Source organism: Oryctolagus cuniculus, chromosome 9, assembly GCF_964237555.1.
Source record: "Oryctolagus cuniculus chromosome 9, mOryCun1.1, whole genome shotgun sequence".
Classification (NCBI taxonomy): domain Eukaryota; kingdom Metazoa; phylum Chordata; class Mammalia; order Lagomorpha; family Leporidae; genus Oryctolagus; species Oryctolagus cuniculus.
Window position 1 is genome coordinate 109,412,055 of NC_091440.1, and position 14,851 is coordinate 109,426,905.

Below are 14,851 nucleotides of genomic sequence, written 5' to 3' on the forward strand. Positions count from 1 at the left end.
CCCATCCTGACAGGTTTCTGTGCGCCGGATTAGATCTGTCCCCCTACACCTTCCTTCCCAGCCTTCCTCATTCTCCCCCCCCCCAGCCCCCACCCCCGTTAGCTGCCACCAGCCCCATCTTTTAACAGCTCCCGGAGCAGCTGGCCACGAGGCTGGGAGTGCACTCTCGCTGCCTTTCCTTGTGGCTCTGCCCATTGCTGCCCTCCGCAGGGGCCTGATCGTTACGTTGCAGCCTCACGCTGCCAGGACTCACAGAAATGACCTCTCTCCTTCCCCTTTGGACATACAGCAAGGATTGCCAGTGTCTTCAGCAGTGTGTGCGTGGGGGTGGGTCATCCTGTAAAACCCGAGACAGTGCACGCACTGCTGTTCTGGTCACGGCAGCACGCCTGAAGCCTTGGCTTTGCTGAGGGAGTGCTGCAGGCTGTCGGGCAGGTGGTGTTCTTGGACCTGCACATCCCAGGGGGCTTCAAACAGTTCATGGACATGGAGGGAAAAGTTGTGTCTATGTTGGTGCCAAGAGTTTGTGAAATCCGTGTATGGTTTTTTAACATAAAAGGTTCTTTCCATGAACTTTTTCTCAAGACCCCTCATGTCATCTGATACAGCTTAGTCTGCTTTTTTTTTTTTTTTTTTAATTAACACAAAGAGCCTCAAGGTTTTTTGTGATGGAACAGAATAGGAAAATGAATGAATTATCTTTTGGGGCAGTATTTGAGGACAACTGCTGTTAAATCTGGCATGGGTTTATGAAGCAGAAAAGGCTGATTGGGGATCTGATGTCTAAATTCACATGCCAGCTCCAGGTACGCACAACTGGCATTGTAACCTTGAACAAATCACTTAGCATCTTGACTTTGCTTTCCTTACCTCCAAAATGGATATGGCAGTACCTTTTCCCTGTTGTTGTGAGGAAATTTGGTTGTGATTTCAAAAACTCTTGGTCAACTCCTCTAAAGCCTGTGCACACTTGTTATGAAATGATTGGGATCTTTGGGACTGAAATACAGTATTGGCCTGAGGTGGCAGAACTGTCGAATCTGTAGATCAATACCGCAAATATTTATTAGAGCTTTTCTAGGTATGCAGCCTGGCTGGGCTTGGTGGGAGAGAACAAAGAAAGTGTGAAGCCGCAAGCAACCGTGTGAAGTCGCAGAGAAAGTGTTGACTTGGTGACAGGAGGCCAGTGCTCTTTCCCGGCTGTGGCTCAATAGCTCTGTGGTGTAGGGGGAACCGTTTAACCTCCATGAACCCTAGTTGCTCTCCTGTAAAATTGGAAGAGCTCAAAGTCTGTCATTTTAATAAACTGTCCAACTTGAACATTCTGTAATCAATTTTGAGAGGCCCCTGGCTTTTGCTGTTGTTTACAGAATTGATTCTAAAGAGAAGGGAAGAAATATTCACTCTATCACAGCTTGCCTGATAAGGAAGACCGCATCATAAAGACGGGCTCTTTTCTTAATATATCTGGTATAAACGGGAAACATGGTTGCTTACCGATGTGTCAGCTGGAGCAGTTTGGGGGAATTCTGAGCAGTGCTGACATGAAAAGGACTGGGTTCCTGGGTTGAGTGTGGCAGTTTCATCAAGAGAAGCTGTCTCAGGGCTTTGGTTTACCTTCTCGACCTGTTCCATGGGACGCTCAAGATTTCTCCAAGTGGTTGTTCAATTAAGTCATTCTGTTATGGATTTCTTTGTCTAAATAGGCTTCTATGATCCAGCCCAGTGTTGACTGGTTTTGCCTGGAGATTTTATTACGTGCTGATATATGATTTGAGAACGGTTACATTTTTCCTCTCATTTCTAATTCATCTTAGTAAAGGGTTCTCTCTGATTTTTGCCTCAAAGCACACACTCTTTGATTTGAGAGAACTGCAATAGCAGAAAAATCAGATACCATGTATATGATCACAGTTTATCGGATGTATACAACTAGTGGCTGTGTACTGGTGTTTTAATGAATTGCCTCATTAATTTCATCCTCTCAACAAGTCTGGCAAGCAAGTGATAAAATCTTCACATATACAGAAACTGGGCCTTGGAAATGTTCAGTACTTTGCTCACAGCCACAGAACGGGCTGGTGATAGAGACAGAATTTGAACCCATGTCTAGCTACTTTGGAGAATCAGTACATCCTGTCTGTGTTGTTAGGAAATCAATGCTGCGAAGTGAAGTCAAATCATCCCAGGCCCCCTGAAAAGAAATATAACTAACTTCATAGTCATTATACCCTTGTAATGGCAGGAAAACAACATGCCTGAAATACGCTGAACACTGCCACTCCTGCCTCTGGGTAGAGTCTATGCTGGCTGTCCTGGGGCTGACATGGCCTAGGTCCTCAGCTCTGGCTGGACCTTGTGCTTCAGAGATCTGACCATATTCCACATAGATAGGAATGTCGCTGGCACCTGTTAAACCCTTTCCTTTGGGAAATTCCTTGGGAATATACTTTGTGGCTTCCTGGGCTTGTCCTAATGAAAATTCAGATCTTGTTCTGTTCAACAAGCATCCAGTGAAGAACCACTATACTCAGTGCTACAAATAACTGAGTCGAGAAGACAAAAACTTGGGTAATCATTCACCAAAACCAGTGTCTATTGAGGATCTGCTGTACTGGTAGAACGGTAATTATAGGAGGTAAATATCCAGAACCCACAAGGACATAGTATAACTCTCCACAGGATGTACATTTAGCCTTCATTCTGTGTTTGACTTTATGAGCTGTCCTAAGTACAAGTAAGCTCTTGGTATATGCCTGATTGTTTAAGTCCAAAGTTTTATTATTTTTCACTTACTTGATGATAGCATATTGCTTTGGAATTAATTTTTCTTCCTCATTCCCATTTTTAATCTCATTTTTTTTCTTCCCTGTCGAATGTAGACTTTCAAGACTGTTTTTCAATCAAGGCCAAAATATTTCTTCACTTCACTTTTATTTAAAGCACAGAAAACAACCAGGAGATCTGATGAGAAAAGGAGGATTCTGATGGCACCTAATTGTAAGACTCACAGGACTAAGTTCTTCTTTGACATGTGTGGCAAAAACACTACATAGGTATCACTTTGAGTTCATAGCAACGGGAGAGGTGGTTTCATTTCTCCTGTAGAGAAACTTAATCTCTCCCTTTAATCTTTCATTGGTATCCAGCAGCCAGTGGGGTCTTCTTCTTCTTTTTTTTTTTTTTTTTTGACAGGCAGAGTGGACAGTGAGAGAGAGAGAGACAGAGAGAAATGTCTTCCTTCCGTTGGTTCACCCCCCAAATGGCCGCTACGGCCAGCGTGCTGTGGCTGGCGCATTGTGCTGATCTGAAGCCAGGAGCCAGGTGCTTCCTCCTGGTCTCCCATGCGGGTGCAGGGCCCAAGGACCTGGGCCATCCTCCTCTGCCTTCCTGGGCCACAGCAAAGAGCTGGACTGAAAGAGGAGCAACCAGGACAGAATCCAGCGCCCCAACCAGGACTAGAACCCAGTGTGCTGGCGCTGCAGGCGGAGGATTAGCCTAGTGAGCTGCGGCGCCGACCTGCAAATGGGTCTTCTTAAAAAATTGCTTTCCTTCATCACTTTGTATTTCCCATTTGGGCTTAAGGTGAGGAAAAAAAGTACTATTGAACCACCGTGACCAGATCTGGTCTTTCATTTGCTCCTTTCCTCCTCTGGTGAGGAGAAGGCAGAGGAGGTGGAAGGGGTTGGTTGGTTGATTATTTTGTTTTGTTTGCAGCTAAGAAGGGAGGTGGTGGATAGTTTGCAGTCAGAAATGGAAGTGCAGTTTCCTGTTCCCCAATCCTGTGATTCCTTGGGTGTTTTCTTACCCAGACCTGGAGACTGTGTCAGGAGCAGGGTTGTAGTAGTGGAGGAATTACAGGAGTTGAAGAGGTGCTGGGGGTGGGGGATGACTGACAAGTGGGTAGAAGTCAATGTCTCTTCCTTTCAATTAAAAAAAAAAAAAAGATAGTAACAAGTGAGTTTGAGTTTCATCTTCTTCCCAGTAGTCCCTGCTCTTCAGACACAGGTGATGGTGTTATGCAAAATTCAAGTAAGCAGCAGGGAGACCTGTAGGGAAACCAGGGAGAAGCTGCCCCTTCCCTGCCTGGGCTGTGAGGTCCCCAAAGTAGAGCCCTAGGCCGTGGATGCTGGGAATTGACAGCAGCTTGTCATGTGCCTGACAGTTTCCCAGCCCCACAGAGAGGCTGAGGGACTGGAGATAGTGGCCCAGGTTCTTGGGACATGCGGAGAAAAGAAGTCCTGTGTCCTTTGTTCATTTCACACTTGCTGAATGCTGGAGTTCCCTATGCCCATCTTAAAGGAAACCAGAGAACTTTATGTCTCTGTTTGGCATAAAGATGGTGGTTCTAACCTTCCTTCCACAAATCCTGGGATTCCTAACAGGGAGGGGCAGTGTCACTATTCTCAACCTGATGACAGACTTGCTTTCTCAGACCATAGCTTCTCCCTCCTTGCCCTCATTGCCTTCTTCCAACACTTTAAGATCTAGGAGAAATGAAAAGACCTTCTCTGAGACAGACATTTGGCCTGGTGGGTATGACTCCCTTGCCCACCTAGGAGTACTTGGGTTCAGCACCCAGTTTCGCTCCTGACTCCAGCTTCCTGCTAATGCAGACCCTGGGAGACAGTAGTGATGGCTCCTAGTAGGATCCTAGTAGGATCCACCTAGGGGACCTGGATTGAGTTCCTGGCTCCCTAGGTTTGGCCCTGTCTAGCACCAGCCATGTTGAGCATTTGGTGAGTGAACCAGCACTGGTAGGGGGCTGTTTCTCCCTTTCCCTGAACCAGCACTGGTAGGGGGCTGTCTCTCCCTTTCCCTGAACCAGTACTGGTAGGGGGCTGTCTCTCCCTTTCCCTCTCAAGCAAATAATTTAAAGCTGAGAAAAAATAGAACTTTTCTAGAAGGCATTAAGGACCCTGGCAAAGTAAGTCGTTTCGATTTCTCTAAAGAAGGATGAAGCAGTATCTACATTGCACCCTCCCGAGTGAGCCGGTAGACTTGCACAAGACCCGGATGACTCTGACGTGTTTTATCTCATGACCCACATCAAGCCTATTTGTCTTCTCCTGTGGGAGACTGTTTGTGACAGCACTGCCATCGACCTGCCACATACAGGAACTCCAGTTTCAGAAAATGGAGCAGCATTTCATGGGGATGAACACCAGCGAATGCTTTAATGTTTCACAGCAGTGATGTGGATGCTGAATTAACAATGCACTGTGGATAATGAGGAAGGGGGAAGCGCTAATTCCAGGGCTGACTCCCTGCTGCCTCTTCCTTTTAGTTCCTTGTCCAGGAGTAACTGAGTGCATCACCCTCACCTCGGGAGCCATTGCTCCACAAGGACTTTGTTGCTTGAAAATCTAGAGATGCCTTTGCAGTGCCTCCCCTTTGCCTCTGAGTAGGCATGCTTTTAATGGCATTTAAAAGTCAAACTCTTAACACTTCAGAACTAAATCCCAGCAGAGATGAACTTTAAGCTGGTGGGAGTAGAGGGCAGAGAAACCTTCTGGGAGTCAGAATGAGATACTTGTGTGTCTGGACCGGTGGCGGGTTTGTATGTTACCAGAGTGATCTCCATAGTAACAGATCAACATGGCACCAGTGACGGCTCTACACTCAGAGCCCTAGGCTCCCATGAGAAAGTGGATTCTCACGGCAGATAGAGATGAAGAAATCAAGAAATCTGGATGCACATCCCTTCCCTTGTAGAGTTTGATCTGCAAAGCTTCAGTTCATCTGGTCAACAGCATGTCCTATTGTCCCACATGAGTCTCTCTGTGTAAGAATTTTCAGCAGACCCACAATGATCACCTAAATTTCAGCTGAACTCACATGAGGTTTAAACAGCCACGTATACAAAAAACGATTAGAGTGGATCAAGAGGAGTCTGGAAGCCTGACCTCCACATGTAGCTATGATCCTGTGCTGGGAGGAAAGCACCTTGAAGGTTCCTGTGTTCCTGGTTCTCAGATGCCCACCAGGACTAACAGTTGATCATGCAGTTGTATTGAAAGCCCTTGTTATAGTACAGCAACAGTGCAATAGGTAGATGACTGAGCATAAGAGAGTGTACCTTCCCTCCCACCATCAAAGCTATGACCGTGTCATGATCGTGGGTACAAAAACTTGGAAACACCAAGAAAATAGAAGGTGGGAGGCACTTCCATTGAAAAGTCATCTCTGAAAGTAATAACCAAAATCTGGAGGCTGCACAACCAAGAGAGGAGTTAATTTTTCTGCAGCCTTGGTCACAAAAGGTTATTTGTGTGCAGGAAGAATCAGCAATCACTAGTTTATCTTAAACCACAAGAGAACGTTTGTGAATTCGGAAGAGCAATTATGTAATTAGGTAATTTCACGACCCTCTTCCCTGGAGAATCTTGTGACTTGATGATGAAAGGTGTCAGGGTGGTGGACGTTTTTGGTATCTTTACTGGTGTATCTGTGGCCCTACTGGGAATGCTGATGTGAGGTTCTTTGATTGGATAATGGTTTCTGCCGTGACCATTTCAAAAGGACCAGTTTTTTTGTACCCCAAAGAAATCATTTCTTTTCCAAGGAGTTGAATCCTAGGGGCATGGGGGGTTTGTTAAACCCACATTGAGTCAAAAAAGTAACTAATTACATATTTCCTATGAAAGGCAGCTATGGACTTGACATTAGCTAAAATATATCAACAGCTTCTTTCTACCACCAAGGCAGAGTATTTCTTTACAACTCTTTGCATGATCAAAAGAACACTAAGGGCCGGCGCCATGGCTCAATAGGCTAATCCTCCACCTGCGGCGCTGGCTGGCACACCGGGTTCTAGTCCCATTTGGGGTGCCGGATTCTGTCCCGGTTGCTCCTCTTCCAGTCCAGCTCTCTGCTGTGGCCCGGGAGTGCAGTGGAGGATGGCCCAAGTGCTTGGGCCCTGCACCCGCATAGGAGACTGGGAGAGGCACCTGGCTCCTGCCTTTGGATCAGCGGGGTGTGCCAGCCGCAGCATGCCGGCCGCAGTGGCCACTGAGGGGTGAACCAACGGAAGGAAGACCTTTCTCTCTGTCTCTCTCTCACTGTCCACTCTGCCTATCAAAAAACAAAAACAAAAACAAAAAACAAAAACAAAAACAAAAACAAAACTAAGAATGGGAGTGCTTCAGTTAAACTCCTCTTGTGTGTCTCTCTGGTCCATCTTTTACCCACATAAGGCTAAAATTTTTAGTCTAGAATCATCATGTTGAAAGATTTTTAGAGCCCACAAGTCTTAATACTAATTCTAAGATTGGACTTGGAAAGATCTGAGTTCAAGATTTAAGTTAGAAAAATATTAATTTTGTTATTTCCCTTGTTACTTCTTTGTGACAAAGTTCACTTTGTTGACATAAAAAATTTTAACTCAAGTGTGTGTGTGTGTGTGTGCGTGTGCCTGTGTATATATGTGTGTATATGTGTGTTTGTGTCACTCTTTATGCCTGAATCCCAACTGTGCTGAGACTTGAGCTGAAAGTGGGAGAGTTCTTGAAGTGATGTCAGAATAAACAAGGTGGTGGGTTAGAACGTTAGAGCAGTTTCCTCATTGTGCGATTCTAGTTCCAGAACACTAGTGTTGTCTTAGTTCAAATGTAAATACACATTATTGTATTGTTATGTGCCAGTTTAAATTGTTTATTCTGCTTATAAGGAAGAGATCCTTGATAGTCACGAGCCTTTTTAAAGGAGACTTTCTACATGGGTCACTACAGTTTTATTCTGTGGCTAGAAGGGCTTTCAGAAATAAGCAGGGTACTCGTTGGAGAAAGTGGGTAACAGTCCACATACTTATCAGGACACCATACTTTGTTTTCTTCAAAACACAAGCCACCTGGTCAAAAGAAACCCAGAGTGTACCCCCCCCCCCCCGCCCAGGTCTGGAAAGGAGATTAAATCCCTGTAAGGCATCACTGGAGTGCCTGCTCAGTGGCCACCGTTGCAGTGGCCATTGCGTGGGGGGAAGGGTACAGCACAAAGTATTGGACCTGAGGGTCGGGGAAGTGCATTTCTGCTCTGCATTGTCCTAGGTTCTGCCACTAAGAAGTGATGGAGGGTGTCGACACACACCTGAGAAGGAATCCCACCAGACGCGAAGGAAAAAAGACTCCTGGGTGCATGACCCAATTGCCAGGCCAGAAGAAGGGATGCTGGCAGATCTTCAGAAAAGGGAGGGAAAGGAGAGATGGTTGTTGGTTGGTTTTTCACTTGTCATGAAGAAAGGAGGGTTCAGTGGGAAGGAAGGGCAGGTGGGAAGACACTGGGCAGTTTCAGGTCTGGATATCCCGCCTAGAGAGCAGGCTGCCGGGATTTAGTTTTGGCCTGAAAATGCCCCTGTGGTCTGAGGGACTGCATAGAGACCTCGCCTTTAACCACCTAAGAGAACTTACCATGGAACATTGGGTCTTTGTGCAGACAGAAGAACTCAGAAAGTCAAGGGCTGGATTTGGGCAGAGGCACCAATTCTGCTTCCGTCCCATCAGTCCAGGTGTCCCACACACCTGTTTGCCTGAAGTCCTGTGGGGATATGAAGGACAGGGATGATCAGTGTCTTCAAGTGTGGTTCCAAAACTTGTTGCTTCTTGGGGCACCTTTTTTCCCCTCTAGAGAAAGAAAGAAATATAAATAAATTGTATTCAGGTTTTTATTTCACTCATTGCAGCCCATTGGAACTCGGTCTATTTGAAGCCTAGTACCAGTGGACCTACTTCAGCAAACCACCTTTGCTAACCTAACTGATCTGGGAAAATACAGTTGGACCTCTGTATCCAGGGGTTCTGTATCTGAGGCTCCCATCAAGCACAGGAGAAAAACATTGTATCTTTACTGAACATGTGCAGAAGATTTTCCTTGTTATTATTCCCTAAACAGTGTTGTATAACAACTTTTAGCACTGAAGTATTATAAGTAATCTAGAGATGATTTAGAGGGTATGAGAAAGTGTAGGTAGATTGTATGCAAGTACTGCTGTGCCATTTTCTATAAAGGACTTGAGCATCCACGGATTGCAGTGTCTCCAGGTGAGTCCTGGAACCAGTACCCTTGGGGACACATAGGGACAACTGATCGTGCCCAACCATAGTACTGAGGAGTTTTAACTGTCTCCGTAGACAGCCCCTGGGAATTCTGAATTGTGCAGTAGAGAACTGGGATCCTAGGGAGGCTGGGTAACTGTATCAGACCTCCTTCTTCCCACAGGTAGGTGCCTGCTAAGTTGAAAGTCTCTCATCAGAAACTGTGTAAAAATATGATCTCTGCAGTTTGGCCAGGGCTAGGTGCCATCACTGTGTGCTGACGTGTCATTCTCCACTTAAGGAAGTTCTTTTTTTTTTTGAGGTTTATTTTATTATTTATTTGAAAGAGTTAGACAGAAAGAGAAGGAGAGGGAGAGCGGTCTTCCATCTGCTGGTTCACTCCCCAGATGGCCGCAATGGCCGGAGCTGCCCTGATCTGAAGCCAGGATCCAGGAGCTTATTCCAGGTCTCCCATGTGGTGCAGGGGCCCATGGGTGTGGACCATCTTCTACTGCTTTCCCAGGCCGTGGCAGAGAGCTGGATCAGAAGTGGAGCAGCCAGGAGCAGCCAGGACTTGAACCGGCGCCCATATGGGATGCTGGCACTGTATGTGGCAGCTTTACCTGGTATGCCACAGCACCGGCCCCAAGGAAGTTCTTGATCTTGGGGGAAGCCTTGTATCATTGGTCACTTTGTCTTCCATTGTGAAAACCATGGTCCCGGTTGGGGCGCCGGATTCTGTCCCGGTTGCCCCTCTTCCAGGCCAGCTCTCTGCTGTGGCCAGGGAGTGCAGTGAAGGATGGCCCAGGTGCTTGGGCCCTGCACCCCATGGGAGACCAGGAAAAGCACCTGGCTCCTGGCTCCTGCCATCAGATCAGCGCGGTGCGCTGGCCACGGCAGCCATTGGAGGGTGAACCAACGGCAAAGGAAGACCTTTCTCTCTGTCTCTCTCTCTCACTGTCCACTCTGCCTGCCCAAAAAAAAAAAAAAAAAAAAAAAAAAAAAAAAAAAAAAAACCATGGTCCAAGAATTTGGCTGATAAGGATTGCAAAGGCAAATGTTTGATATGGAAGAATAAAAATAAAATTCCCAGGACCGAAACCTAAGGAAGATGGCTGGAAAGTGCAGTGGAGCTGAGGTGTGTGTCAGACTCCTGTTAATTCCTGGAATTTTGCACTCTAGAGGGGAAACTCTACCTGGCCACTCCCACCCCTATACCAGCTGTGCACAGAAGATGCCATCATGCCCCACGTGTTTTGCTCAAGTGACTCCTCACATCCAGTCCACATTCATTTATATGTATTCCTGTTGGGTGAGCTTCGAAGGGCTGGGAAATGAACCAGCTAAACCACTCAGCATTGCATTTAGCAAATGCTTTTGGAGCAGTCAGTGAGGCACCCAGCGTTGCTCACGACTAGTGTGACGTTCTTGTTGTTACACCCATCCATGGCTTCACCTGCTGGTATGTTTTTGTCCTATGTCATCCTTCAGGTCTGTCCACACTGCTGTGATGTGCCCTTAACATTTCCAAAGCCATAGGGATCTTGGTTTTTATTTTTTTAAAGATTCATGTATTTGAATAAGAGAGAGAGAGAGAGAGAGAGAGAGAGAGAGAGATTGATTGATTCCATCTGCTGGTTCACTCACTGCCCAAATGGCCACAACTGCTAGAACTAAGTGAATCAAAGCCAGGAGCCAGGAGCTTCTTCCAGATCTCCCGTGTGCATGCAGGGGCCCAAGAATTTGGATCATCATCCACTGCTTTCCCATGAGCATTAGCAGGGAGCTGGATCAGGAGTGGAGCACTGAGACTCATCCAGTACCCACACAGGATGCTGGCTCTGCAGGCTGGGGCTTTAACCTGCTGCGCTACAGCACCTCTCCCAGTAGGGATCTTTTTAATCCACTGCCTGTCACATCTGCCCCAGTGCCAGACACCAAGCCTGCTTCTTGTGCCTGATGGTGATGTTGAAAGAGATGTTTATCACTGGCATTGTGTTTTTAACCAAGTCACTAGCCATGGCGTGTTCAGGGTTCATTCTGCGAACTCATGGTCATGAGAAAGAAGGAGCTTAGCACTAAGCCTGGGGAGATGACAGATTTCTTACATGAAAATATGTCCCCAGGTGAGGTGGCAGATAATAAGCATGCCAGGGTTAAACCCGAGTGTCAACAGCATTAAAAATGTCCCAGTATGGGAACTCAAGCTCTATCTTAGACTGAGCACTAAAATTTTAAATAACTCACTAAAGAATACATAGTATGCAAAATATAAGTTATTAGAATAAGAATACTAATTTTTGGGTTTTGCACTTTCGAAAAAAACTTACTTGAGGGATGGGGGGTGGAGGAGGAGTTAGACTCCCTGATTCAGTCCCTACAAGCCTGCAATGGTCAGACTGGGCCAGGCCAAAGCCAGGTGGTAAGAACTTAATGTAGGTCTCCCAGTGGGTGGCAGGAGCCTTTATTTGAGCCATCACTGCTGCCTCTCAGGATTCCTCTTATCAGGAAGCTGAAGTGAGGAGCTGGAGCGGGGAGTCAAACCCAGGTACTCCAGTACCAGACATAGGCATCTAACTGCTAGGCTAAGCACTCAGGCATAGCAGATCTTTTTAGTGTGAATGCTGAATATATGTGGAACTGTGGGAAGATAGGCAGATGCCTGCCTGCCTTTTCTTTCTTAAGATTTATGTATGTATGTATTTGAAAGGCAGAATTAGAGAGGGGAGTGGACACACACACACACAGCTTTCCATCTGCTGGTTCACTCCCCCAAATGGCTGCAATGGCCAGGGCTGGGACACACTGAAGCCAGGAGCCTGGAGCTTCATCTGGGTGTCCCATGTGGGTGCAGAGGGGCCCGAGCACTTGGGCCATCTTCCGCTGCTTTCCCAGGCACGGTAGCAGGGAGCTGGATTGAAAGTGGGGCAGCCATGACTCGAACCAGTGCCCATAGGGGATGGGGGCATTGCAGGCAATGTGGTTTGATCTGCTGTGCCCCAACACCAGCCCATGGGTGCGTGTGTTTCTTCAGAACACAGTGGTCACAGCCCACATGAGAGGCACACAGATGGAAGTGAAAGGAGAAAACACCAGCAGTGACCTGAGAACACAAGTGTAATCCAATGAGCACCCCCTTCGTGGAAATACTTTGGCTGTATGGGTAAAGAACCTTCACACTGTCCCCTGGCCTGCTCATTCCTTTCCTGATGACCCATTGCTAGGAGACAATCTCAGAAACTCCCCACTTTTCTGACACATGGATGCGCAGCACAGCAGGGGCCAGCAACACGGAACTGACTAAATACGTTAGGATAGGTCACTATATTGACTGTTCGGCACTAATTGAAAATCTTGTTTTTGAAATGCTCATCTAATTGGAAAGGATACAAAAGTCTCTCTCAGATAATCCCAACATTGTTTAATCCATACAAATAAACCACAAGGAAATAAAGGAAAATAGTAAATGTGATTATTTCTAGGTGAAAGGATTGTAGCTTGAACGCTTTTCTCTTTTTTTCCTGTATTTTTTTCCTAGCATCATCCAGGATTGTTTTTGTTCCTTAGGGCCTGCAAAGCAGTGGTCACTTCTATACCTCCTGTACTTTGCCCCTGGATTTATTGTGTCCAAATGCAAATCGCGGGCTGTGTTTTCTGTTGTCTCTCTCCCCATGTACCTTTAAATGAGTTTTTTTTTTAATATGTATTTATTTATCTGAAAGGCAGAGTTAGAGAGATCTATATAGAGAGATTTTTTCATCTGTTGGCTACCCAAAAGGCTGCAACAACCTGGAATGGGCCAGGCCAAAGCCAGGAGCCTGGAACTCTGTCTGGGTCTCCCACATGGGTGACAGGGGCCCAACTACTTGGGCCGTCCTCTGCTGCCTCCCCAGACACATTAGCAGGGAGCTGCATGGGAAGTGGAACAGCTAGGATTGACACTGACACTTTGATAATGGGATGCTGGCATCCCAGGCAGCATTGTAACCTTCTCTGCCGCAGCTCTGTCCCCTTCCCCTCATCTGCTTTGGAACCCCTTCCAGCCATCCCCCTGCATGTAGGGTAGTGCACCAGCCACGAGTCCTCCTGTACTCCAAGCCCTGTCCCCTCTGCAGCTTCCTTCTGTGCACTGCACTGACCTCACCTCCTCCTGCAGCCAGGCTAGGGCCTTTCCATTTCCTGTATGATCAGTTTCTCTCTAGTCTTCCATCTGACTGTCACACTCTTCTCCATACTGGTCCTTCTCCCTGCTCCACCCCGCCCCTAGCTTAGCCAGGTAAATTCACTGTCATTTCCCTCCCTCTTGTAGGCCTCAGACTTCTTTTGGAGACTCACCAGCACTCTCAACATGCTTCCCTTACTCTCTCAGCCTCCCTTCTTAAGACTAAGATTCCTGGGGCAGGTGCTGTGGCGTAGCAGTTAAAGCCACTGCCTGCAGGGCCAGCATTCCATATGGGTGCCAGTTCAAGTCCTAGCTGCTCCACTTCCAATCCAGCTCTCTGCTATGGCCTGGGAAGGCAATAGAGCATGGCCCATGTCCTTGGGCCCCTGCACCCATATGGGAGACCCGGAAAAAGCTCCTGGCTCCTGGCTTCAGATCGGCGCAGCTCTGGCCATTGCAGCCAGTTGAGGAGTAAACCAGCAGATGGAAGACTTTTCTCTCTCTGCCTTTCCTTCTCTCTCTGTAACTCTGACTTTCAAGGAAATAAATCTTAAGACTAGGGTTCTCAGCCTCTTCTGGCACTGTGTTGGGACTGCGCCAGGTTCCTCACACCTGGGTTCCCCCAGAACACAGCACAGGACTCAGCTCACCTGAGATCGTTAAGTATTCACGAATATGTGAAGCTGAACTAGGTGACCTGGCATTTCTGTCCTCAGTGCAAACTGTCAGCCATGTCAAATAGTAGAAAAAGTGCACACAGTGGAGCCGTGTCTCACCTGGCTGGCTGAGTATGCTCCGTGCAGGGGGACACACTATTTCTGTCTTATACAGTTGTTGGCACACTGTTTGATCAGTTGCTTCGGAAGTGCCTGAGACAGTGTGTGGTGCATGGCAGGAACCCAGGAAACGATACTGGCATCCTGGGCAGCCCTCATCACGCACAGCTGCATGGTCAGGCCTGGCATGCACTGTGCTTCGTATGGCCTTGTCTGTTCTGAGTCACTTAATGGGTGATTTTCTCGGATGAAAATGGGACTTATCATGAGTTCCTGGAAGGCAGTGTTGTATCTTCACCACCCAGACATCCAGGGCCCAGCACAGGGCCTGATCCTCAACGTGTAGGTGCTGAGTTGAGGCAGACCCAGCCTGAGACTCTGAGCAAAAACTCCATGTTCGTCCTGCTGCTTCCTACTGGTTAGGGGCAAATCAGTCCAAACTTTGCCTGCAACTATTTGATGCTTTATGACAAGAAGAGAAAGACAACTCCCCTGTTGGGCTGAAGAGCTCGTATTTTTCTTTTCTATAAATCACTCTTCTTTCAAACACCATTAAACTAGCCCAATTGTGTACACTGGGCTTGTATTGCACGGTATAAAAGCCAAGTTCTTTCTGTAAGGTTGGAGCCCTTTATGTGACTGAGCTCAGGATAAAAGGCCTGAGAGGATCAGACACATCATTCTTTATAAATCTGATTGTGCAAGAGATACAGCCCTCGGGCTGTCCCCTTATTGTAGCTCCTGGAACATTGTCAAACTGTCAGACATGGGCTGGTGGTTATTTTATCTCCCAAACAACCAAAACTAGATTTATGTTGTAAGGAGATACTGGTGCAGCCTTTGTCCTTCCTATGTTGGGCTTCTGAATAGTTCAGAGACATTCA

The 14,851-nt window shown here is 47.0% G+C and overlaps 1 protein-coding gene across 9 annotated transcripts in view; it reads left to right on the forward strand.

Moving 5' to 3' along the window:
* ETV6 (ETS variant transcription factor 6) overlaps positions 1–14,851 on the forward strand; it is a 271,165-nt gene that overhangs the window by 133,184 nt on the left and 123,130 nt on the right. For 6 of the 9 annotated variants that reach the window (XM_051850767.2, XM_051850771.2, XM_051850770.2 and 3 more), the window contains one exon: positions 2,883–3,000. The exons of the other annotated variants lie outside the window; for them this stretch is intronic. In XM_051850767.2, the coding sequence (XP_051706727.1) occupies positions 2,883–3,000 (118 nt within the window). The remainder of the gene's footprint in view (positions 1–2,882; positions 3,001–14,851) is intronic. 9 annotated transcript variants of the gene reach the window in all.